The sequence below is a fragment of the Scyliorhinus torazame genome, chromosome 17 (genome assembly GCF_047496885.1).
Source record: "Scyliorhinus torazame isolate Kashiwa2021f chromosome 17, sScyTor2.1, whole genome shotgun sequence".
Lineage (NCBI taxonomy): Eukaryota > Metazoa > Chordata > Chondrichthyes > Carcharhiniformes > Scyliorhinidae > Scyliorhinus > Scyliorhinus torazame.
Window position 1 is genome coordinate 69,414,954 of NC_092723.1, and position 26,699 is coordinate 69,441,652.

General features: G+C 52.4%; 1 protein-coding gene across 3 annotated transcripts in view; it reads right to left on the minus strand.

Annotated features, from left to right (window-relative positions):
- LOC140393932 (uncharacterized) overlaps positions 1-26,699 on the minus strand; it is a 224,242-nt gene that overhangs the window by 33,042 nt on the left and 164,501 nt on the right. For all 3 annotated transcript variants that reach the window (XM_072480584.1, XM_072480582.1, XM_072480583.1), the window contains exon 13: positions 5,225-5,325. In XM_072480584.1, the coding sequence (XP_072336685.1) occupies positions 5,225-5,325 (101 nt within the window). The remainder of the gene's footprint in view (positions 1-5,224; positions 5,326-26,699) is intronic.

The following is a 26,699-nucleotide window of genomic DNA, read 5'->3' on the forward strand; positions in this document are numbered from 1 at the left end:
GACTGCTTTCGTCTTTCAAGAACTGCATGATGCGACCATCAATTCACACGAAACCAGGAGTAGAAGGAAACTGTGGCTTTAATCAACTAGAACAGTGCCTGCCTGCGACTGGTCTGCTAGTGAGAGCCGCCTACAGGGCCACTGCTCTTTATACCTCCCCTCAATGGGTGGGGCCAGGGGCGGAGCCCACAAGGCACCAACATGATACATTACAGGTAATACCTTACAATGGTCCATAGGTGGAGCCCACATGGGCTACAGCGTGATACAGTTATATACATGGTGGATGGTTACTGCAAAACGTTCACCATATTCACCCCCTGTTAAAAAATGAAGTCCGGCGGGGGCGAAGGGTTCATAAGTTCAGCCTGTCCGGCGCACGGATCGTGCGCTGTGATCGCCGAAGCTCTGGTATCGCAGCTGGCTCTGCTGTCGAACTCAACCGTGCTGGCATGGGTAGTGAAGTCGCCGGTGCGGGCACAGACGTGGACTCTGGGAGCGTGTCTTCTGGAGTTTCATTCCTGTGGGTCGGTGAAGGGGAAATGGAGGGCGGTAGGGGGTGCAGGAGCCATGTAAGGGCGGGAGCGCTGGTCCGCGTAGATCGGGTAGGATAAGTTGGGGTGGTGGTGGTAGTGGAACCCGTGGGTGCCAGGTCACGGAGGGAGACCGTAACCTGTCGGCCGTCGGGGTGTTTAATGTATGCGTACTGGGGGTTGGTGTGTAGGAGCTGGACCCTCTCGACCAGGGGGTCGGATTTATGGCTCCTGACGTGTTTGCGGAGCAGGACAGGCCCTGGTGGCTTCAGCCAGGGCGGAAGCGAGGCCCCGGAGGTGGATTTCCTGGGGAAAACAAATAGGCGGTCATGAGGGGTCTCGTTTGTGGCGCTGCAAAGAAGGGACTTAATAGAGTGGAGTGCGTCGGGGAGGACCTCCTGCCAGTGGGGGACTGGGAGATTCCTAGACTGTAGGGCCTGGAGGACGGTCTTCCAGACTGTCGCGTCCACCCTCTCCACCTGCCCGTTTCCCCGGGGGTTATAACTGGTAGTCCTGCTCGAGGCGATGCCCTTACTGAGCAGGTACTGACGCAGTTCGTCGCTCATGAACGACGAGCCCCGGTCACTGTGAACGTACGTGGGAAAACCAAACAGGGTGAAGACACAATGTAGGGCTTAATGACGGTGGCCGCGGCCATGTCGGGGCAAGGGATTGCAAAGGGGAAGCGGGAGAACGCGTCGATGATATTGAGGAAATATGTGTCGCAGTTGGTGGAGGGGTGGGGCCCTTTGAAATCGATACTGAGGTGCTCATAGGGCCGGGATGCCTTTACCAGGTGGGCCTTATCCGGTTGATAGAAGTGCGGGTTACACTCCGCACAGATTTGGCAGTCCCTGGTCATGGCTCTGACCTCCTCAGTGGAGTAGGGCAGGTTGAGAGCCTTGATGCAGTGGAGAAGCTGGGTGACCCCCGGGGGGCAGAGGTCATCGTGGATAGTCCGTAGTCAGTCACCTTGTGCGCTGGCGCATGTGCCGCGGGACAGGGCATCTGAGGGCTCGTTGAGCTTCCCAGGACGATATACTATATCGTGGTTATAGGTGGAGAGTTCGATCCTCCACCTCAAGATCTTATCATTCTGGATCTTGCCCCGCAGCGTATTATCGAACATGAAGGCTACCGATCGTTGGTCGGTGACGAGGGTAAACCTCCTACCAGCGAGGTAGTGCCTCCAGTGCCGCACGGCTTCCACGATGGGTTGGGCTTTCTTTTTCGACTGAGGAGTGTCGAATTTTGGAGGTGGTGAGGGTTCGTGAAAAAAATGCTACTGGCCTGCCTGCCTGATTGAGGGTAGCAGCGAAGGCGACCTCTGATGCGTCGCTCTCCACCTGGAAGGGGACGGACTCGCCCACCGCGCGCATTGCGGCTTTGGCGATATCCGCCTTGATGCAGCTGAAGGCCTGCCGGGCCTCAGCCGCCAATGGGAAGATGGTGGCCTTGACTAGTGGGCGGGCTTTGTCCACTTAGTTGGGGACCCACTTGGCGTAATAAGAAAACCTGAGGCAACTTTTCAGGGCCTTGGGGCAGTGGGGAAGGGGAAGTTGCAGGAGGGGGCGCATACCAGTCAGGGTCGGGTCCTAGAACCCCGTTTTCCACAACGTAGCCGACGATGGCTAGTCTGGTTGTGCGGAAAACGCATTTCTCCTTGTTGTAAGTGAGGTTAAGGGTTCGGGCGGTTTGGAGAAATCTCTGGAGATTGGCATCGTGGTCCTGCTGATCATGGCCGCAGATGGTGACGTTGTCCAAGTATGGAAATGTGGCCCGTAGCCCGTACTGGTCCATCATTCGGTCCATCGTACTTTGGAAGACCGAGACCCCATTTGTGACGCCAAAAGGGACCCGGAGGAAGTGGAAGAGGCGGCCGTCTGCCTCAAAAGCCGTGTAGTGGCGGTCCTCCGGGCGGATTGGGAGCTGGTGGTATGCAGACTCTAGATCCACCATGGAGACCACCCGGGAGTGTGCGGTCTGGTTAACCATGTCCGCTATCCGGGGAAGGGGGTATGCATCGAGGTGCGTGTACCGGTTTATGGTTTGGCTGTAATCTATAACCATCCGGTCCTTTTCCCCGGTCCTGACGACCACCACCGGAGCTCTCCAGGGGCTATTGCTGCCTCGATGATTCCCTCCCGCAAGAGTCGCTGGACCTCGGACCTGATAAAAGCCCTGTCCTGGATACTGTACTGCCTGCTTCTGGTGGCGACTGGTTTGCAGTCGGCGGTGAGATTTGCGAAGAGCGGGGGAGGGTCGACCTTTAGGGTCACGAGGCTACATACGGTGAGTGGGGGTAGGGGCCCGCCGAACTTCAGAGTTAGGCTCCTGAGGTTATACTGGAAATCCAGTTCCAACAGAAGAGGAGCGCAGAGATTGGGGAGCACATACAATTTAAAATTGGCATACTCGGCACCCTGTATTGCAAGTGTTGCGGTAGTGCAACCCCGGACCTGCACCAAGTGCGGCCCGGAAGCGAGGGAGATGGTTTGATGTGCCGGGAAGATTGAGAGAGAGCAGCGTCTTACCATGTCTGGATGAATGAAGCTCTCCGTGCTCCCGGAGTCGAAGAGGCAGGGGTTTTGTGTCCATTTACCCGGACGGTCATCATAGAGCTCCGGACGTGTTTGGGTCGCGACTGGTCAAGGGTGACCACGGTGAGTTGCGGGTAGCCGGCGTGGTCGGGGGTGCTGGGATGGTCCCAAGATGGCTGCCCGCGTTGATCGCCCTCGTTGATCGCAAGTGTCGGGCGGCGTTGCAGATGGCGGCCAAGATGGCGGCCCCCGTCGGTCGCACGTGTCGGGCGGTGAGGAAGATGGCGTCCAAGATGGCGGCCCCCATGAATCGCACGTGGTAGGCCCCATGGGCGAGGATGGCCAAGATGGCGACCCCCGTGGGTTGGGTGGGGTGGAAGATGGCGGCCGCCACGGACAACACGAGGCCGATGATGCGTCTGGGGGGGGCGGAGCCGGCAGACACGCGGCCACACTGCGGGATCTGTGCGTCTGAGGGTCGGGATTTTGAGTTTTTGGACCTGGCCAGGCAAACTTTAGCAAAATATCCTTTTCTTCCGCAGTCGCTGCAGTTCCGGGCCGGGCAGCGCTGCCTGGGGTGTTGATGCTGGCCGCAGAAATAACAGGGTAGGCCCCCATGGTGGGAAGGCAGCCACGCGACACAGGCCTGGGGTACTATTTGGTCGGGGGTCCACGAGGGGGTCGCATGATCGGACATAAACGCGTTAAGGCTTTGGAACGCTACTTCTAGAGAGGAGGCAAATTTTACCGTCTCTTCCAGGTCTAGGGCACCTTTTTTAAGTAGGCGCTGTCTCACGTAGTTGGACCTGACTCCAGCCACGTAGATGTCCCGGACGGCGAGGTCCATATGTTGAGTGGCCGTAACGGCCTGGTAATTGCAACTTCGTGCAAGGACTTTGAGGTCGCGTAGGTACTCTTCCAGCGATTCCCCGGGGTGCTGGCGGCGAGTAGTGAGGAGATGCCGCGCATATACCTCGTTCACTGGCTTTACGTAGAGGCGCTGTAGCATCGCGAGGGAGTCTGCGTAAGTAGAGGCTTCCTCGAGTTGAACAGAGGTTCGATGGCTCACCCGGGCGTGGAGGAGACTCAGCTTCTGTTCGTCGGTGATGGAAGGCGAGGAGGAGGTGGCAAGGTAGGCCTTGAAACAGCGGAGCCAGTGCAAAAAAATCCCTTTCGCCTCCGCGGCCTGCGGATCGAGTTCCAGTCGGTCAGGTTTGAGGGCCGATTCCATAGTGGCATTGTAGTTGATTAAATTGATGCGACCATCAATTCACACGAAACCAGGAGTAGAAATAAACTGTGGCTTTAATCAACTAGAACAGTGCCTGCCTGCGACTGGTCTGCTAGTGAGAGCCGCCTACAGGGCTACTGCTCTTTATACCTCCCCTCAAGGGGTGGAGCCAGAGGTGGAGCCCACAAGGCACCAACATGATACATTACAGGTAATACCTTACAATGGTCCATAGGTGGAGCTCACATGGGCAACAACATGATACAATTATATACATGGTGAATGGTTACTGCAAAACGTTCACCACACTGCAATACTTAAAAGTATTTTTAAAAGCCTTCCCAACTTGTTTCCAAAACTTCGGGTTCGCCTGTGAATGAGTGGATCTCCTGATACAACAGCCGCAAGTACCTATCAACATAACATGTTTGAATATTCTTCACTTTGAGGGAACCTTGCAGTTAATCCAAATCTGAACTTCCCTGAACTTCAGTTCCAGAGTGGGATAAATTTCCTTTCATCCCTAGACTCTCAAAGACATGTGCAACATTAACTATTCTATTGACTATATCTTGAAAATTGCTCAACCTTCTTGCATTGTGTCTTTCTTGAGTGAGTGATGTGTAACTGATGTAGCAACCAGACCTCTCTGGGTGAGTGCGTAAATAATACCCTTTGTTTAAACACATAAAAGACTGCTGCTGGTGAGATTTAAATTGACCGCACACAAATGGGGGTTTGGGAACACACACATCTACCTTTTTAAAAATAAGCCACATTGATTATGGACAGAAGAGAGAGAATTGGAGGTTCCTATTAATCTCTCCTCCCCTCTCCATAACACTCGCATTTGACAAAATACATGAAAATATAACTCGCACACTAACAATGTTCTAGTTAATTTCCAGTTGTGTTTTTACCTGTTGGATAGTGGACCATGATACTTGGAGATCTTTGAAGAATTATAATCCATCCTGTGGTCTTCACTGTCAGCTATTTTGGAGTCTGGAATATGAAAAGTCTATTGCAACAGAAACAAGGGGGATGCAATATGAGAATTAGTGCGATATTTAAAATTTGCATTTATTTCGCACCTTTCATGAACAAAGGACCTCTAAAAGCATATTGCAGCCAATTAAATATATTTGTAATGTAGTTGTCATGATATCCACATCAACATATCATGGTGCAATCACACACACACTGATGGACAGGCAGTTGGACCAATCAGCACACACATAACATCGCAGCCAATCACCAGTGAGAGCACACACATTATAAAACAGGGAACACCACAGTTCCCGCTCATTCTACCAGGAGATAGCTCAGAGCACAGAGCTCACAGCGTGCCACTCAGACATAGACCCTGTACTGAGTGCCTCACTAAGATAGTGATAGGGCTGGGTCCACAGGTTAGCTGGTGAAGCACGTACCCAAGCCAGCAGTTAGTTGTTACCGTTGTTTAGACAATAAAACAGAGTTGTACCATCTACAGCCGTGTTGGATCATTTGTGCATCAGAACACCTAACACGACAGTAGTCACTGTTGTAAAGTGGGAAACACGATAGTTAATTTGTGTACAGCAAGCTCCCACAAACATCAATATGATAAGTAACCAGATAATGAGCAGAATTCTCAACCTGCCCACAGTGGGTTTGGAGGCAGGCGGGCACAGAAGTTGGCGGGTACCAAAAAGCGGAAACTTGCCAATGTAAAATCAGGTTGCAATTTGCCCAATGGCAGGCTAATGGTAGGTTGGTCACCCCACTGGCTGGGGGCATGAACACCATTTCCATTCATTTGCATCTCCTGCATGCTCATTAAAACAGCTGCCCGCCGGCATCCCATCAGGCCTTCCAAGTTTGCGTCCCGCCAGTGGGAAATCACATCGGCATCAAATCTAATAGATAAAGAGGGGCCTGCACTAACCGGCACTCAGTTTATCTGAGACTTTGAGATGAGTGCAACAAAGTCTACCTGTCATCGTGCTTCACTGCTCCAGATCCACTGAACACCACTCTGCCAGGACAGACCGGTTCCTGCCCTCCACCTCATTCTGAGCTAGTCTTCATGGAGGACACCATGCTGCTGGACCCATGGACCCTCCTGTATCGGTTCAGTACAGCACCTGGGGTTGGGGAGTACAGGAGTCTCCTTCCCCCAGGTGCCACACACCAGTGTCTATCTGGATAGCACTGTGCTGTGAGACAAATGCAGCCACCGTAACAAAGGCCCAAAGTTCAACTGTGGCTGGAGTGCGAGGAGAGACAAGTAAAGGCTAGGGGGCAATGTGGAAGGAGGGCTGTGCAAGGAGGCGGTGGGGGGAAGGGCAAGGGCTCACAATGGCTGGCGCAGGGGCAAGGAGGTGGATGAAGAGGTCAGACAATGGAAGGGAAAGGAAAGACCGAGGGAAGGGAAAGTGGACCGTGTCAAACCTACATGCAACACAGCCAAACATGGGGGTCAAAGGTAAGAATATGCATCACTGGAAGGGAATGAATGCAGACTGCAGATTATGGGGTGGGGACCTGTTAGCATCACACATTAGGGATGGTTCGCGCATACACTAAACAGGTCGAGGTTACAATGCTTTGTGAAGGTTACTGTTGTCCATAGTCCTCTTGGAAATGGGAACTACGTTAAGGTTCCTGTTTAAGTTCAAGGATTAGCAGACAGAAGTGACCGAGTGGAAGCATTCCTGCTGCAAATGGAAAGGGATCACAGGTGATTGACAATCTAGGGGCTGTGCGGACCTCACAGTCCGAGGTCAGAAGTGTGGGACCACTACCCTGGATTCCGGGGCCACTCAGTGAGTGGAGGTCAGAGCCACATCTGTAAAATCATGTAATTTACAAGTTCTCACCTCCCACAGGGCTCCAGATGTCACATCTGTGCAATGGAATACTGCTAATCTCAATGTGTGCACTAACGTCCCAGGGGTAAGGTAGAATGAGCAACAATGCAATCTCAAAAAGGTTAGGAGGGGTTATTGGGTTACGGGGATAGGGTGGAAGTGAGGGCTTAAGTGGGTCGGTGCAGACTCGATGGGCCGAATGGCCTCCTTCTGCACTGTATGTTCTATGTTCTAAGGTGGCAAAACTTAGCTGCGCAACTTCACCCAAGAGTCTGTTGTTCACACCCTTGTACTAAGCACCCTTCATCCATTCTGGTCTTCAATATCTCTTTTCAGAGAGGAGCCAAAAGTGAGAACGCTTCCAGTGGTCCAGGGAGCTTTTCTACAAATTCTCATTCAGGCATGAGGTTGAGGAGAGAAAGGCTTCTGTGTGCACAACCTCAGCAGGAAACATTGTGCGTGGAACAAGGCTAGGGGGAACGTGAGCATCAATAGGAGTCTGAGCATCAGAGAGTCAGTCTGCAGAGACAACTGGTAGCCCCAAGGGTCTATCATCCACGAGTCTCCTTTTTACAAATGAGTGAGAAGCAGTGCAGGGCAAGGCTGTGATTGACCGGAGATCTGGCCTGCCACATATGCCACCTGTTCCGAGAAGACCGGATGCCTTGTGGGTTTGGAGGCTTCGCCCTGCTAGTGGCTAACGGCAGCTCTCAATTTCTTTGGGAGAAACTGGTGACCTGTGCAGCATTTTACAGTCAGCAACATATTTGGGGCATTCAGGGACAGACCAATTAATTCCCTTTACAGGAGGACACACCATGATGAACTTTGCTGTGGGCGAGAGTAGGCAGGCACAGAGATTCAGGGGCTTCGCAGCCATCTCTGTGTTCCCTAGGATGCAGGGAGCAATAGTCTGCACCCTTGTGACTATATGGGCACCCTGGCTGTAGCCCTCGATATTTACCAACCGCAAGGGTTTCCATTCTGTCAATGTGTAGTTGGTGTGCAACTATCGAAAGCAAATCCTGCATGGTTCCCTGGGAATTGCCATGACTCCTACATCCTCAGTCACTCCCAGGTGAGTGGGTTCTTCAAGGGTCCAGAAGGTCTACAGAGATTGTTGCTGGGGGATCAGGACTATCCATTTAAACACTGCCTCATGCCTCTGGTGTGCTGCCCTCAAATTCCAGCCAAAGAAAGATATAACATTGCTCACACCACCACACAAACCCTCACAGAGCAGACCATAGGACGTCTGAAGATGCGATGCAGATGCCTGGACCACTCTGCGATATGCACCAGAGAGTGTTTGCCACATAATTGCAGTTTCTTGTACCCTTCACAATCTGGCTACACAGAGAGGGGAGGCCCTGCCAGAGGGTGAACTGGAGGAGGAGCCCTCTACGGAAGATGAAGGGGAGGCGGTGCAGGAAGCCCAGGGGGGAGATGCTGTGGAACAACATGAGTGTCATGAAGTCACGGAGGATGTCAAGACATAGGAAGAGTGCCTGCAGTACCCTCGTAGCTGAAAGATTCCAAGAGGAGCAAAGTTAAGACCGATCGTCAGGACACATCTCCTCTATCCTTCCAAGACATCTTGTGACTTCTGAATAATAATATAATAATAATAATAATCACTTATTGCCACAAGTAGGTTTCAATGAATTTACTGTGAAAAGCCCCTAGTCGCCACATTCTGGCGCCTGTTCGGGGAGGCCGGTACGAGAATAGCGTGAATGGGAAGGAATAGCAGAACCATTACTGAGAAGACGGGTCCAGCATTCACACTTGAGCCTTAAGTGTTCACTATTCACTAGGATCAGAGATGAGCCTAGAAAGGGGAGAATTCCTCACTTTTGGGGACCGTTGATGCTGTAGTGGTTCGTACTGCTTTTCACACGGCGTGGGGACATATCCCCATTATTACAGAATCCCATCCGTGGTCTTCAGTGCCCCGGTAATGTGCTCTCTGTCAGCTTAAAGTCCAACCAGGAACCTGGGACCAGTTCAACCACATATCAGAAGAGCGCTCATCAGCTATTGCTATTCCTTGAGGACTAAGTGTTGAGGACTCATCCATCATACACTTCAAATAAAGAATTACACACATCTCCCGGACAACACACAAGGACATGGTACCAAGTGGCACTGAGGATGACATCACATGGAATGTCAATCTTAAAAGAGGACACTGACTGTAAGAAAGGTTGAACTTTGGAATAACAGGATTGCAAAGATCCAAAAATTTTAAGCTGACCATTGTCATGGGAATGTCCCTTTAAGAAATGTGTGTTTATCAAATAGCTTCAGTGATGTCATTGTGCGGGTGGAGCTGGGCTGTTGTTCTGTCTTTTACTTTCGTTTTGAGTTGGAAGCTTTTTGTGGCTCTGTGCTTTACTTTCGTTTTGAGTTGGGTGCTGAATTCAGACAAAGAAGGTTAATTTTGGTCTCTCTCTCTATATGTTAAAAGGTATCCAGATCACTTGATAATTTAAAAATGATGCCTGTTTTCTGTAAAGAATTCAAACCTACTGTTTTGTTAAAAAGGGTTTTACTGGTCTTGGATGTTGTCATCAAATTGAGACAGTTGAAGGGAGGTTATTGAGAGGTATATTCTTCTAGAGAATTGTAGCTGTGTGGGGGTGATGTATATTTGTAGTTGATAAAAATGCTTATTGTGTGTGTTTATAAAATGTTAACTGAATGTGTCGAATAAGCTTTGTTTTGATTAAAGTGCTGAAGGTCTCTGTTGCATAACACCTGAAGAATAGGCCCTTATACTCCTCATAACCAAAATCTATAAACAGTTGTAGGTCAGGTGAACTCCATGATATACTTTGGTGTTCTCTAAACCCTGGCCCATAACACCATAACAGACATATCCATGGAATGGTTTTCAAAAAGTGTGATTTATTTCAATGATAGAGCACCCATGACTCTGAGGTGACATCAAAACATTTTTACTTTCCTAACCCTACCACTATGTCTTGGTGCAGCCCTGACAGATGTGGAGATAGCCTGCTGACTTCTAAGTGCTGATGCCTGTTATGACCTTGGCGGACATCCTCTGGTATCCCAAGGCCTAGTAGGGCCTGGCCTCCTAAGGGTCTCCTGCTCAAGCACTCTCGGCAGCTTGCACTGCTGGAGTTATTGCAGGTACACTCGGAGGGGACTCGGAACAGCTGCACATCCTTGGAGTGAGCTGAGTGGAGACCTCTGGCGTGTCCGGGTGATGTTCAACCTCTCTGTGAGTGATAAAGGGCCCAGGCCTGACGCCTGCAAGAGATGGAGCACCTGGAGGTAGATCAAGGTGCCTGATCCTTATGTGATCTTGATGGTGTCCACTAGAGTACGAGGCCATGGAGCCCCTTCCACAAACATTCACTCCTTTCACCATCAATGAACAGTGGCAGCAGATGTACTGTGGGAACTCACCAGGGTTCCTTAGGTAGTATATTCCAAACCCATGACCACTGCCATCTAGAAGGACATGAGCCGCAGATACCTGGGAACACCATCACCTGGAGGTTCCTCTTCAAGTCACTCACCATTCTGATATGGAAATATATCACTGTTTGTTCACTAGCTGTTTGTCATTGGGTCAAAATCCTGGAACTCCTTCTCTAACAGCAAAATGGGTATACCTAAACCTCAGGGACTGCAACAGTACAAGAAGGCAGCTCACCACCACCTCCTTGAGGGCATCTAGGAATGGGCAATAAATGCTGGCCTAAGGGGCAACATGGTGGCGATGTGGGTTAGCCCTGCAGCCTCACGGCGCCGAGGTCCCAGGTTCGATCCCAGCTCTGGGTCACTGTCCGTGTGGAGTTTGCACATTCTCCCCGTGTTTGCGAGGGGTTCGCCCCCACAACCCAAAGATGTGCAGGCTAGCTGGGTTGGCCAAGCTAAATTTCCTTTTAATTGGAAAAAAAATGAATTGGGCACTCTAAATTTAAAAAAAGAAAAATAAATAAATAAATGCTGGCCTAGCCAACGATGTCTAAACCTCAGAAATAAATTTTTTTAAAGTTTAAATCTCATCCAAAAAACAGCACCTCCAACAGTGCAGCACCTCCTCAGAACTGCACTGGAATATCAGCCCAGATTAGGTGCTCGGGTCTTTGGAACTTGAAGCTATAACCTTCAGACTTAGAGGCATGAGCACGGTCATTGAGCTATGGCTGACATCAAATCTACAGTAAGGAACAATAAAGAAACTCGGCAAGACGGCCAATTATAATAATGTTACATGCTTTCTCATTTAACCTGGCAACTTTGCATATAGATTGAAAACACATTTGTTCACTTGCTGCCAGAATTGGACCAAACGTGAGGGAACATTGACATGGTCTGACACCTCTAAACACTAATGTTCAAGTAGTACTTGTCGTGTTGGGTGTTATGATGTACAAACGATCCAACACGGCTGGAGATGGTGTAACTCAATTTTATTAACTACTCAACTGTAACAGCACACTGCTAACTTGGGTACGTGCATTACCAGCTAATCTGTGGACCCTGCCCTATCACTATCTGGGTGAGGCACTCAGCACATGGTGAATGTCTGAGTGGCAGGCTCTGAGCTCTGTGCTCTGAGCTGGCTGCTGCTGGAATCAGCGGGAACTGTAGAGTCCCCTGTTTTTATAGTGCGTGTGCTCTCACTGGTGATTGGCTGCGATGTTGTGTGTGTGTTGGTTGGTCCTACTGCATGTCCATCAGTGTGTGTGTGATTGCACCATGATATGCTGATCTAAATATCAGGACATCCCCCCTTTTCGCAAAGAATATGTGCCTACATGATAATAAATAAAGTGTAGTGAGTGCATCTAATCATGTGTGTGCAATATTTACAACAATATGTACATGTGGCTATACTATATACACAGGAAGGTGCCAGGTGCAGAAACTAACTATATTACACCAAGAACGAAACCAAGGTTATTAACAAACAATAACAAAATCTTAAACAGTATGGCAAAAAGTCTGAAACGAGGGGCGAGATTCTCCGACCCCCCGTCGGGGCGGGGAATCGCCGGGGGCTGGCGTGAATCCCGCCCCCGCCAGTTGCCGAATTCTCCACCACCGGAGATTCAGCGGGGGCGGGAATCGCGTCGTGCCGGTTGGCGGGCCCCACCCCCCGCGATTCTCCGGCCCGGATGGCCAAAGTCCCGCCGCTAAAATGCCTGTCCCGCCGGCGTAGATTAAACCACCTACCTTACCGGCGGGACAAGGCGGCGCGGGCGGGCTCCGGGGTCCTGGGGGGGCGCGGGGCGATCTGGCCCCGGGGGGTGCCCCCACGGTGGCCTGGCCCGCGATCGGGGCCCACCGATCCGCGGGCGGGCCTGTGCCGTGGCAGAGGCGGAAGAGACACCCTCCACTGCGCATGCGCGGGAATGCCGTCAGCGGCCGCTGACGCTCCCGCGCATGCGCCACCCGGAGATGTCATTTCCGCGCCAGCTGGCGGGGCACCAAAGGCCTTTTCCGCCAGATGGCGGGGTGGAAATCCGTCTGGCGCGGGCCTAGCCCCTTAAGGTTGGGGCTCGGCCCCCAAAGATGCGGAGCATTCTGCACCTTTGGGGCGGTGCGATGCCCGACTGATTTGCGCTGTTTTTAGGCGCCAGTCGACGGACATCGCGCCATTTCCGGAGAATTGCGCCCAGTATGTCAGAACAAGTCAGTGAGTCCAATATGAAAAGGTTCATAAATTAAGTCTCTCAGGTGGGCGACGAATTCGGGTTGACCGCCTCAAGGGTGGGTCAGGATCCACCAGCTGAGGAACGGGCGGGGCCATGGTGGAGTGAGGAGGAAGCAGGGTGTCCGGAAGGTCAACAAAGTCCATTGCAGGGACAACAGGAGGGCATGGCACCGGTGCAGGATCACGTAGCGAGCGCGGAACCAGATGAAGCGCACGCCAATTGCGGCGGCGAATAGAGCCATCGGGCAGACGAACCAGGAACGAGCGGGGAGCTATCTGTCGGAGAACCTCAGCGGTTGCCGACCAGCCGCTCTCTGGAAGGTGTATGCAGACATTATCTCCAGGTGCCAGGGCAGGAAGATCAGTCGCCCGAGCATCATGTGTCGTCTTTTGTTGCTCACGCTGTTGCTGCATCCGCCGAAGTACCGGAACATGGTCGACGTCTAGGACATGAATGGATGGCACAGTGGTCCTGAGGGTGCGACCCAAAAGCAGCTGGGCTGGCGATAGGCCCGTAGACAGTGGGGCCGAGCGATAGGCCAGCAAGGTGAGGCAGAAGTCAGATCCTGCATCAGCAGCCTTGCAGAGGAGCCTTTTAACGATTTGGACGCCCTTTTCTGCTTTGCCATTTGACTGAGGATGCAGAGGACTGAACGTCGCGTGTGTGAAGTTGTATGAGCTGGCGAAGGAAGACCATTCCTGACTCGCAAAGCAGGGGCCATTGTCTGACATCACGGTGAGTGGAATGCCGTGGCGAGCAAAGGTCTCTTTGCAGGCCCGGATGACAGCCGATGACGTGGTGTCGTGCAGGCATATGACCTCTGGATAGCTGGAAAAGTAGTCGATGATGATGATGTAGTCCCTGCCGAGCGCATGGAACAGGTCCACGCCCACCTTCGACCAGGGGGACGTGACCAACTCTCATGGGGCTGAAGGGTCTCACGGGGTTGTGCCGGCTGAAACCGCTGACAGGTGGGGCAATTGAGCACAGTGTTAGCAATGTCCTCACTTATTCCCGGTCAGTACACAGCCTCTCGGGCCCTCCGCCGGCACTTCTCAACGCCGAGATGGCCTTCGTGCCGTTGTTCTAAGACAAGCCGGTGCATGCTGTGTGGGATCACAATGCAGTCCAGCTTCAGGAGGACACCATCAACGACTGCCAAGTCGTCCCGAACGTTGTAAAACTGTGGGCATTGTCCCTTGAGCCACCCGTCCGTCATGTGGCGCATCACACGTTGCAGAAGGGGGTCGGCCGCAGTCTCACATCGAATGTGGGCCAGGCGTGCATCAGTGGCTGGCAGATTGGGAGAAGTGAAGGCTACATGTGCGTCGACTTGGCAAACGAACCCCTCAGGGTCGGATGGCGTGTTGACTGCCCTGGACAGAGTGTCTGCTATGATGAGGTCCTTACCCGGGGTGTAGACAAGTTGAAAGTCGTACCTCCGGAGTTTGAGCAGAATGCGCTGGAGGCGAGGGGTCATATCATTGAGGTCCTTTTGAATGATGCCAACCAGCGGGCGATGGTCAGTCTCCACAGTGAACTGGGGAAGGCCATACACATAGGCGTGGAACTTGTCAACGCCAGTCAACAGGCCTAGGCACTCCTTTTCAATCTGCGCATAGCGCTGCTCTGTGGGAGTCTTGGCCCGTAACGCATAGGCGACTGGGGCCCATGATGAGGCGTCATCCCGTTGCAGGAGGACTGCCCCAATGCCGGACTGACTGGCGTCAGTCGAGATTTTCGTCTCCCTTGCAGGATTGAAAACGCCAGTACCGGGGCGGTGGTGAGCTTGACCTTGAGCTCCTCCCATTCACGCTGGTGGGTGGGAAGTCACTGGAATTCAGTTGTCTTCCTGACAAGGTGCTGGAGAGCTGTAGTGTGGGAAGCAAGGTTAGGGATGAACTTCCCCAGGAAGTTGACCATTCCGAGAAAGCGTAGCACCGCCTTTTTGTCCGTGGGCTTATACATGGCCGTGATGGCTGCCACCTTGTCGGCATCCGGCCGCATCCCCAACCGGGAGATGTGGTCCCCCAGGTTCAGCTCGGTTTGTCCAAAAGAGCATTTGGCTCGGTTAAGATGCAGGCCCTGGTCCCGTATCCGTTTAAAGACGCGCTGGAGGCGACTGATGTGCTCCTGCGGTGTGGTGGACCAAATAATGATGTCGTCTACATAGACGTGCACCCCTTCGATGCCCTCCACCATCTGTTCCATGATGCGTTGGAACACTTCAGAGGCCGATATGATGCCAAATGGCATCCTATTGTAGCAGTATCTGCCAAATGGAGTGTTGAAAGTGCACAGCTTCCTGCTGGACTGATCCAATTGAATCTGCCAGAAGCCCTTTGAGGCATCAAGTTTGGTGAATAATTTTGCCCCAGCCATCTCGCACGTGATCTCCTCACGTTTGGGTATGGGGTAGTGTTCCCTCATTATGTTGCGATTTAAGTCTTTCGGGTCTGTACAGATCCGGAGCTCGCTGGAAGGCTTCTTGACGCTGTAGCCACCTAAATTGGCCAACTTCCGATTTAAAATGGCGAACGGCAAAGACTGATGGGAAAGTCAGCCAACATAGACAGAAACCAGCAGCTGCAGGTTTGCTGTGTATTTACCTCTGCAAAGGCCAGACAACATCGATACCAGCGACCATCAGCATAACAATATAGCAGCCATCTGCATACTGATGAGTAATCCCCGGGAACAATAAGTAACATTTTGGACACACAAAGCAAAGCCAGACTCCTCGGTGCCAGCAGGAGCCAACACAAAGGAGGTGAATGAGCACCTCAAGACCACCCATCGATCAGTGAACCGCTCCAGTATTGGAGAAATCGAACCAAGCGATTGGACAAAGTCCAATCACTTGGGACCAGGTACATGGTGTAGCGCACAAAGACTCCGAGAGACGAATAGAGTGAAGTCGATGAGGCTTTATTAAGCGTGACTGTTCCCCCGCAGTTCAGTAATAGACTGCCTGCGGGGGAGGACTCCAGGTACTTATACTCCACCTTCAGGGCGGAGCTAGAGGTCAACGTCCAACCAGGACCCGGGATCTGTCAGCCAATGACATCATGGCTTCACAGTCCCACATGACCCCTAATGCATACTACCACATTCACCCCTTGTTAAAAATGAACCCGGCGGGGTGATGCTTCGCATGGTGGCAAGGGTTTACAAGGCTGGTCCTGGGAGGAAAACTTTCGCATGTTATTACAGTATGTACAAGGTTTTTTTTTGTTTCAAACTATTTACAGTAATCGTCAGGAAAAGACAAAATGTTCTCGTTAAAAGTCCACATATTGTACTGTTAGATCGATGCCACGAGTCGGTCGGGCGGTCTGGTCGTCCGTGTCGATCGCCTCGGCCCCGGTGGTGGTGGTGGTGCTTGTTCCGGTGTTGTCGTCTCCGGGAGCCTTACGGTTTCAGCTTGGGCTTCATTCCTGGTCGGGCATGGGAGGAGGACTGATCCTCCTGGGAAGGGGGCGGTCGCGGGGTGCGTCGGTGGCAGGAAGGGGGGGGTTGGGTGATTGGTGTCGGGGGGTGTGTGTGTTGCCGGCGGGCGCCAGATCTCGCAGGGAGACCGTGTCCTGTCGGCCGTCGGGGTACTCCACGGAAGCGTACTGCGGGTTCGCGTGAAGGAGGTGAACCCTTTCGACCAACGGGTCCGACTTGTGCGCCCGCACATGCTTTCGGAGCAAGATGGGTCCTGGGGCCGCCAGCCAGGTCGGCAGCGACGTTCCAGAGGAGGACCTCCTGGGGAAGACAAGGAGGCGCTCATGAGGCGTTTGGTTAGTGCTAGTACAGAGTAGTGACCGGATGGAGTGGAGGGCGTCCGGGAGGACCTCCTGCCACCGTGAAACTGGGAGGTCCCTGGACCGTAGGGCCACTAGATCGGTCTTCCAGACCGTGCCGTTCTCCCTCTCTACTTGCCCGTTCCCCCGGGGGTTGTAGCTGGTCGTCCTGCTCGAGGCTATACCGTTGCTGAGCAGGAACTGGCGCAGCTCGTCACTCATGAAGGAGGACCCCCTGTCGCTGTGGACGTATGCGGGGCAACCGAACAGTGTGAAGATGGTGTTCAGGGCTTTAATGACTGTGGCCGCGGTCATGTCAGAACAGGGGATGGCGAATGGGAAGCGGGAGTACTCGTCCACCACATTAAGGAAGTATATGTTGCGGTCGGTGGGGGGGAGAGGTCCTTTGAAATCCAGACTAAGGCGTTCAAAGGGGCGGGAAGCCTTAATCAGGTGCGCACCATCCGGCCTGAAAAAATGCGGTTTGCACTCTGCGCAGATGTGGCAGTTCCTTGTGACTGTACGGACCTCCTCTAAGGAGTATGGGAGGTTGCGGGACTTGATAAAGTGGTAAAACCGAGTGACCCCCGGGTGGCAGAGGTCCTCGTGGAGGGTTTGGAGGCGGTTAATTTGTGCGTTGGCACATGTGCCGCGGGATAGGGCATCGGACGGCTCATTTAGCTTTCCGGGACGATACAAGATCTCGTAGTTGAAGGTGGAGAGCTCGATCCTCCACCTTAAGATCTTGTCATTTTTGATTTTGCCCCACTGTGCATTATCGAACATGAAGGCTACCGACCGTTGGTCCGTGAGGAGAGTGAATCTCCTGCCGGCCAGGTAATGCCTCCAATGTCGCACAGCTTCCACTATGGCTTGGGCTTCCTTTTCCACTGAGGAGTGGCGGATTTCTGAAGCGTGGAGGGTTCGGGAGAAAAAGGCCACGGGTCTGCCCGCTTGGTTAAGGGTGGCCGCTAGAGCTACGTCGGAGGCGTCGCTCTCGACCTGGAAGGGGAGGGACTCGTCGATGGCGCGCATCGTGGCCTTTGCGATATCCGCTTTGATGCGGCTGAAGGCCTGGCAAGCCTCTGTCGACAGAGGGAAGGTCGTGGTCTGTATTGGGGGCGGGCCTTATCTGCGTACTGGGGGACCCACTGGGCGTAGTATGAAAAGAACCCCAGGCAGCGTTTCAGGGCTTTTGAGCAGTGCGGGAGGGGAAATTCCATGAGGGCGCGCATACGTTCGGGGTCAGGGCCTATTATCCCATTACGCACTACGTAGCCCAGGATGGCTAGCCGGTTGGTGCTAAAAACGCACTTGTCCTCGTTGTACGTGAGGTTCAAGGCTTTTGCGGTCTGGAGGAATTTTTGGAGGTTGGCGTCGTGGTCCTGCTGATCGTGGCCGCAGATGGTTACATTGTCGAGATACGGGAACGTGGCCCGCAACCCGTGTTGATCAACCATTCGGTCCATCTCTCATTGGAAGACCGAGACCCCGTTTGTGACGCCAAATGGGACCCTTAGGAAATGGTATAATCGCCCGTCTGCCTCGAAGGCTGTATACTTGGGGTCACTAGGGTGGATGGGGAGCTGATGGTAGGCGGACTTGAGGTCCACGGTGGAGAAGACTTTATATTGGGCAATCCGATTGACCATGTCGGATATGCGGGGGAGAGGGTACGCATCTAGTTGTGTGTACCTGTTGATGGTCTGGCTATAGTCTATGACCATCCTTTGCTTCTCCCCTGTCTTTACTACTACCACCTGTGCTCTCCAGGGACTGTTGGTGGCCTGGATTATGCCTTCCTTTAGTAGCCGCTGGACTTCGGACCGAATGAAGGTCCTGGGCGCTGTACCGTCTGCTCCTAGTGGCGACGGGTTTGCAATCCGGGGTGAGGTTTGCAAACAAGGACGGGGGTTGCACCTTGAGGGTTGCGAGGCCGCAGATAGTGAGTGGGGGTATTGGACCGCCGAATCTGAAGGTTAGGCTCTGTAGATTGCACTGGAAGTCTAATCCCAGTAATGTGGGGGCGCAGAGTTGGGGAAGGATGTAGAGCCTGTAGTTTTTGAACTCCCTCCCTTGCACCGTTAGGGTAACTATGCAGAAGCCTTTGATCTGTACGGAGTGGGATCCTGCAGCTAGGGAAATCTTTTGTGCGCTGGGATGGGTGGTCAAAGAACAGCGTCTTACCGTGTCGGGGTGGATAAAGCTCTCCGTGCTCCCGGAGTCGACTAGGCATGGTGTCTCGTGCCCGTTTATCAGCACCATTGTCGTCGTCGTCTGGAGTGTCCGGGGCCGCTCTTGGTCCAGCGTCATTGAAGCGAGACGTGGTTGTAGTAGTTGAGCGTCTTCTTCGAACCCCGTGGAGCCGTTGACACTGGGGTCCATTGTTGCCGTCCAAGATGGCGTCGGGGTGAACAAGATGGCTGCCCCCATGCATCGCACATGGCTGGGGGGTCACAAGATGGCGGCGGGGGTGGACAAAATGGCCGCCCCCATGCGTCGTACAGGTCTGGGGTGGACCAAGATGGCGGCGCCCTTCCTCCCCTCGTGGTGGCCGGGACTCAAAATGGCGGCGTCTGCGGGTCGCACATGGGGCGCTGGGGGAGTTGGGGAGCGTTATGAACACGCGGGGCTCCCTCTTCTCTGGGGATAACAGTGGTCGGGACCCAAATTGGTAGCGCTGGCGGGTCATACGTGGGGCGCGGGGGGGGGGTTTGGGTTGCGTTGGAGACGCGCAGAACTCCCTCTTCTCCGGGGAGAGCGGTGGTCGGGACCCAAAGTGGTAGCGCCGGCGGGTCATACATGGGGCGCGGGGGGGGGGGGGGGGGTTGGGGAGCGTAAGCGGCGTGCAGGGCTCCCTGTTCTCCCGGGACAGCGGTGGTCGGGACCCAGAGTGGCTGCGCCTGCGGGTCGTACATGGGGCGCTGGGGGGGTTGGGGAGCGTAAACGGCGTGCAGGGCTCCCTGTTCTCCCGGGACAGCGGCGACCTCGCGGGACCGGCACACAGCCGCGAAATGGCCCTTTTTCCCGCAGCTCTTACAGATCGCTGCGCGGGCCGGGCAGCGCTGCCGGGGGTGTTTCGCCTGGCCGCAGAAATAGCAGCGGGCGCCCCCGGTGCGACTTGGCGTTTGGACCGCGCAAGCCTGTGGGGTGTCGGGGGGGGGGTTTGTCGCGACGGGTACGTATGGAGCCCAATGGGCTGCCGCGCGGTCGGGGCCGTAGGCGCGGGTATTTCGCGCGGCCATGTCTAGGGAGGCTGCTAGGGCCCGTGCCTCTGAGAGTCCGAGCGACTCTTTTTCTAGAAGTCTTTGGCGGATTTGGGAGGAGTTCATACCTGCCACAAAAGCATCGCGCATTAACATGTCCGTGTGTTCATTTGCGTTCACCGACGGGCAGCTGCAGGCTCGTCCCAAAATTAGTAGCGCGGCGTAGAATTCATCTATCGATTCTCCGGGACTTTGCTGTCTCGTTGCGAGTTGATAGCGAGCGTAGATCTGGTTTACTGGGCGGACATAGAGACTTTTTAGTGCTGCGAACGCCGTCTGGAAATCCTCTGCATCTTCGATGAGAGAGAAAATCTCCGTGCTTAACCTCGAGTGCAGGACCTGTAGTTTTTGGTCTTCTGTGACCCGGCCGGTGGCCGTTCTGAGGTAGGCCTCAAAACAAGTCTGCCAGTGCTTGAAAGCTGCTGCCGTGTTCACTGCATGGGGGCTGATCCTCAGGCATTCCGGGATGATCCTGAGCTCCATAGTCCTTTAGTCACGCTTAATAAATTGTAGCGCACAAAGACTCCGAGAGACGAATAGAGTGAAGTTGATGAGGCTTTATTAAGCGTGACTGTTCCCCCGCAGTTCAGTAGTAGACTGCCTGCGGGGGAGGACTCCAGGTACTTATACTCCGCCTTCAGGGCGGAGCTAGAGGTCAACGTCCAACCAGGACCCGGGATCTGTCAGCCAATGACATCATGGCTTCACAGTCCCACATGACCCCTAATGCATACTACCACACATGGTCCACCCCAAAAGGCGGGAAGCCCCTGGGGACTATAAGAGTTAAGCCCCAAGTTCAAATTGCCCTCTCTTCACCTCTGCGTCCTGCCCGGGTCACCCAGCAACACGAACCAACATTGACCGTGACCGGTGCAGTGACCACCGAACAAAGTAAGTCTTAATTCAACGCTCGGTACGAGATAGGCGGTCCTAGCTACCAATCCGTACCAACTTCGAATCCCGCAGACTCAGAACCCGAATGAAAGGCCATTTGTTCCCCTGACCTGGTGGGCCAGTCCGAAGTTAAGTATAGGCCTGTTAGTTGTAGAAGTAGCTTAGACATAGAATTTGTGCATGAGTAACGATTACTGTGTATAATAAATGTGCTTTGATTTGAATCTTACTCATCGGTGTATTGGGTTATTGATCATTACTCGGACTTGAACCTCATGGCGGTATCATAAAGATACCTGGCGACTCGAGTGCAAAGCTAATAAAACAGAGCAATTGAACCAAGGAGAAAGTTAGCAACAACGCACAACATGGAGCTGACCCATGGAGTCGGCTCCGTTACCCGGCAAAGCACTCCTTGGTCCTGAAGGTCCTGCAGCTGCTGCTTGAGGCGGTCCTTGAGGGGCGCTGGGACCCTGCGAGATGCGTGAACTACTGGGGTGGCATCCTGTTTAAGCCGGATTTTGTACGTGTAGGGCAGTGTGCCCATGCCCTCGAAAACATCCTGGTTGTGCGGAAGGATTGAGTTGAGCTGCACCCTAAAGTCTGCATCTGGGAAATCGGACATGCCTTCTAGAGAGAGTGTACACGCTGAACGAGGGGGAGGATTTTGCACGCCTGTGCGCTTAGCAGAGAGTCCTTTGAGGAGCCCATGATTTTGAATGGTAGTATGGCTTTACGTGAGTTGTGTGTCACTTCGAGCTGGCACGACCCCGTGGCGGGGATGACGTTACCATTATAGTCAACGAGTTGACAGTTGGATGGCAGAATAGGTGGTTTAACCTTCAGGGTCTGGAATGCTGACCAGGCGAGGAGATTGGCGGAGGCACCAGTGCCAGGCGGAATCTGATCTGGGATTGGTTGATCTTCAGGGTGGCACACCACTCGTCACCTGGATCAATGCTGTGCACTGACAGCGGCTGGTGCTTTCGACTCGGGGACAGCTTGTTCTTGTTGATGACAGCAGCGCGGAAGGCCTCCCTGTCCTCAGTGTCACTGGTCTGTGTGATATCGGGATCGGACTCAGTGAACGTGGGTTGAATTGCCCGAACGTTTCTGCGAGGCTGGTTAAACGTGTACGAGTTGGCAGGCTGAGGTGCTCGACAGCAGGCAGCATAGTGGCCAAGCCTGCCACAGCGTAGGCATTGTCGCGCTTTGGCAGGACATTGCCGCTTTAAATGGGCGGAGCCACAGTTGCCGCACGTCGTGACGTCAGTGCGTTTGTTGCACCACCGCGCATGCGCGGTGCGGTCTTGCATAGTACGCGCCTGCGCATCGCGTTCCTCTGCGTCAGCGTCCCCTCTTTTGGCGCGTACAAGCGCGGGAGGCCTCGGAAAGCGCGCGAAATAGCCGGCCTCCTCCAGGGCGCGGCCCGGGAGGTACTCAATCGTCTGGACCCGCTCTGCCTCGTGGGGCCCGTGCCGTGCTGTTTCGACCACCTGGATGTGTGAATACCGGCTGCTGACATTCTCATGGAGGACGCAGGTCTCGACGGCAGTCGCCAGGGTGAGTTGCTTGACCCGAAGGAGCTGCTGGCGCAGGGTGTCCGACATGACTCCGAAAACTATCTGGTCGCGTATCATGGAGTCAGAGGTGGTCCCATAGCCACAGGACTGCGCGAGGGTACGGAGGTGTGTTAAATAAGACTGGAAAGGTTCGGCTTTACCCTGCAAGCGCTGCTGGAACAGGTACCTTTCGAAGCTCTCGTTTACTTCAACGCTGAAGTGTTCGTCGAACTTCAGGAGCACCGTCTTGTATTTGGTTTTGTCCTCGCCGTCCGCAAATGTAAGGGAGTTAAAGATGTGGATGGCGTGTTGCCCCGCCATGGAGAGAAGAAGGGCAATCTTCCTGGTGTCCGATGCATTCTCCCTGTCCGTGGCCTCGAGGAAGAGCTGGAAGCGCTGCTTGAACAGTTTCCAATTGACCCTGAGATTGTCAGCGATTCGGAGCGACGGCGGCGGGTTGATGTTCTCCATGGTGCAGGACGGCGGATTGCTGATACGTTGCAGGTGGGGCTCACAGGCGCTGGTTTGCGTCCACTTCTGGTATCATGTCGTGTTGGGTGTTCTGATGTACAAACGATCCAACACGGCTGTAGATGGTGTAACTCAATTTTATTAACTATTCAACTGTAACAGCACACTGCTAACTTGGGTACGTGCATTACCAGCTAATCTGTGGACCCTGTCCTATCACCATCTGGGTGAGGCACTCAGCACATGGTGAATGTCTGAGGGGCAGGCTCTGAGCTCGGTGCTCTGAGCTGGCTGCTGCTGGAATCAGCGGGAACTGTAGTGTCCCCTGTTTTTATAGTGCGTGTGCTCTCACTGGTGATTGGCTGCGATGTTGTGTGTGTGTTGGTTGGTCCTACTGCATGTCCATCAGTGTGTGTGTGATTGCACCTTGATATGCTGATTTAAATATCATGACAGTACTCTTAATGGAGTACTCCGAATAGAGCAGTGGCTATCAGAGTGTAGACCATTGGTGATCCGCAAGGGACCAAACTGCAAGGCACTAATGCTCAAATGTCACAAACACAGGCCAGAATCCTCACCCCACCATTTGCATGACTGCACACAACCAGTCCAGTTCCCACATGTGTGGCACAAGCCATGATCATTGCAACAGCAACGTCATTTTATAAGTTTTATGTCATTGTTTATCTTGTTTGATTAATATTAATTCCTCAGGAGATTATTGCGATAATTTTAAAGCAAAAATTAGAAAAGTTTCACATAAACATGAAGTGTTGTAGTATTAATATTTATCACACATAATATCTAAGCTTTAGTTTCATGCTCGAGTTAATCATTAACTTCTGATATTTAATAGAAAATAACCCATGCAACGTGATACATTTAGCAGCAGAAAAGCAGCAAAATATTCATAGTTGTTTTAAAGTCCCATTTATCCTAGTTTTCTTTTTGCAGTGGTAGGCGAAGATAGGTGAATAGGACATCTGGGTGGCCCGCGTGGTCTTTTCCCCCGCCCAAGTGGTCCGTGGATGAAAGATTTTGAGAACCACTGAAATAAAACCGTATTTCACTGCAGAACCGCCTGCAACACAAGCTCGCCTCTGGTCACTGAGCGGGGGCACTCTCTTCACAACTATTTTGAAAGCAAGCAAAGAACGTGTGCAGCAGAGCAGGAAATGATGCCTTCTGACTTTGTGGAACCTTCTCAGCACATCACATGCAGTGCTCTCAGAGCACCACCAATTTATATTAATGAGCTGCCCATGTGCTTTCAGGACTGGTCTGCCTCTAAGCACAGCAGCAGCAAACTCCATTGTGATGGGACAACATATTTGCCCAGAACTGTGTTTATATTTTGGGGAAAGCGCAGGGAACCATAAAATGGGAGGATTTGAAGTTAAGGAGGTTGGCAAGGGAAAGGAATGAAGGTGATAAATGAGATAGTGCCAAATTAAGAAGAGAAGCAAGTGAGAGGTTTATCTATTGCCGACAGCTGGATCAACTGACTCTCAGACAATGGTGGCGAGCAGCGCAATATGAAGTTGCGGCCTGACATTCAGACTATACAACTGACATAGGAGATGCAGTGTGTGACAAAGCCAAACACCTCGATGGAAAACTTTCTCTGTGTAAACAACACTTTTTAAACTTGTGCAGCAGCCAGATGGTTCTCTGTAGTCGATGCTATAAGGATTGTGTTTGTTGCATATTTCAGGCGACTGCAGTCGGACATGGGGGGTAGCCATGAGAATCACTTGTGTCTGGAGCGGCATGGTGGCACAGTGTTGGCACAGCTGCTTCACAATACCAGGGAACCATATTCAATTCCGGCCTCAGGTGACTGTCTGTGTGGAGTTTGCACTTTCTCCCCGTGTCTGCGTGGGCTTCCTTCGGATGCTCTGCAAAGATGTGCAGATTAGGTGGATTGGCCATGCTAAATTGCCCCTTAGTGTCCAAAGGTTGGGAGGGGTTATGGGGATAGGGCGGAGTTGTGTGCCTAGGTTAGGGCTCTTTCGGAGTGTCAGTGCAGACTCGATGGGCCGAATAGCCATCTTCTGCACTGTTGGGATTCTATGATTCTATTCTATGATTCTATGCAATTCCGAGACCAAAAAAGAACATGTACATGAATCACTGTTTGAAAGAGTTTGAAAGCGTTGCGCAGGTCAAAGCGACACAGCCTGAGTGAGTGAGACACATCCAGAGTGGGAATTTGATACTTGGTAATTTGGTGCAGTGAGGTAACTAGGGAAGGTAAGTGGTTAATCTAATTCTGCTGTTTTTCAGTTAAAAGTGCAGTGTAGATTAGTGTCTGATTGGCTGAAGCTGCCCCCCAACCTAATTGCTGAGAGGCAGTTATCTGGCAGTCACCTGAGGCCTGTTTAGAGGCACAAAGGTACACATTGTATTCTTCTCTTTGACGTTTAAGTAGTGCGAGTCATCCTGAAGTCTGTATAAAGGACAGACAGAAAGCGCACTCAGTAAGCGTTGCGCAGGGCAAGGAGGCACAGCCTGAGTGAGTGAGACACATCCAGAGTGGGAATTTGAAACTTGGTAATTTGGTGCAGTGAGGTAACCAGGAAAGGTAAGTGGTTAGTCTAATTCTGCTGTTTTTCAGTTAAAAGTGCCGTGTAGATTAGTGTCTGATTGGCTGAAGCTGCCCCCACCCTAATTGCTGAGAGGCAGTTATCTGGCAGTCACCTGAGGCCTGTTTAGAGGCACAAAGGTACACATTGTATTCTTCTCTTTGAAGTTTAAGTAGTGCGAGTCATCCTGAAGTCTGTATAAAGGACAGACAGAAAGCGCACTCAGTAAGCGTTGCGCAGGGCAAGGAGGCACAGCCTGAGTGAGTGAGACACATCCAGAGTGGGAATTTGAAACTTGGTAATTTGGTGCAGTGAGGTAACCAGGGAAGGTAAGTGGTTAGTCTAATTCTGCTGTTTTTCAGTTAAAAGTGCCGTGTAGATTAGTGTCTGATTGGCTGAAGCTGCCCCACCCTAATTGCTGAGAGGCAGTTATCTGGCAGTCACCTGAGGCCTCTTTAGGGGCACAAAGGGACACATTGTATTCTTCTCTTTGAAGTTTAAGTCGTGTGAGTCATCCTGAAGTCTGTATAAAAGACAGACAGAAAGCTCACTCAGTCAGCATTGCGCAGGCCAAAGAGACACAGCCTGAGTGAGTGAGACACATCCAGAGTGGGAATTTGAAACTTGGTAATTTGGTGCAGTGAGGTAATTCGGTGCAGAGTGGGAGAAGCTGCTTTTTCCCTACTATTTTGTTCTCTCTCTTTCTTCTGGCCTGTAACTTTTAATCAGCAGGGAGAGAACCTGAGAGCATCTGAGACCCTCAGAAGGTAAGTAAGTGATTTTTACTAATTTTTACTTTTATTACCTTTTCAAATTGTGTGTGTGTGTGGGGGGGGGGGGGGGGGGGCGGGGGGACTGAAGTGACATCACAGAAAGGCTGTGACCTGATTGGCTGGTTGGGAATCTACACTAAATTTAAAAAAATAAGCATTGGTAAACTAATTAAACATAATTACTTAATTATAATTTAAAGGGTATCTAAGTCAGAGATCGGAGAGTACTGTATTTAGCTTTCACATTTATAGTAGAAATCTAGTGCTAGGAAACATATAGTTAACAGTAACTTTTAAAAAAAGCTTTTAACTTTAATTTACTAATTAATTGATGCAATGTCAGTTAGAGGGGTGCAGTGCTCTGACTGTGAGATGTGCAGGTCCGGGAGGCTTCCAGCATCCCGGATGGTTTCATCTGCAGAAAGTGCACTCAACTGGAGCTCCTCACAGACCGCATGGTTCGGTTGGAGCAGCAGTTGGATGCACTTAGGAGCATGCA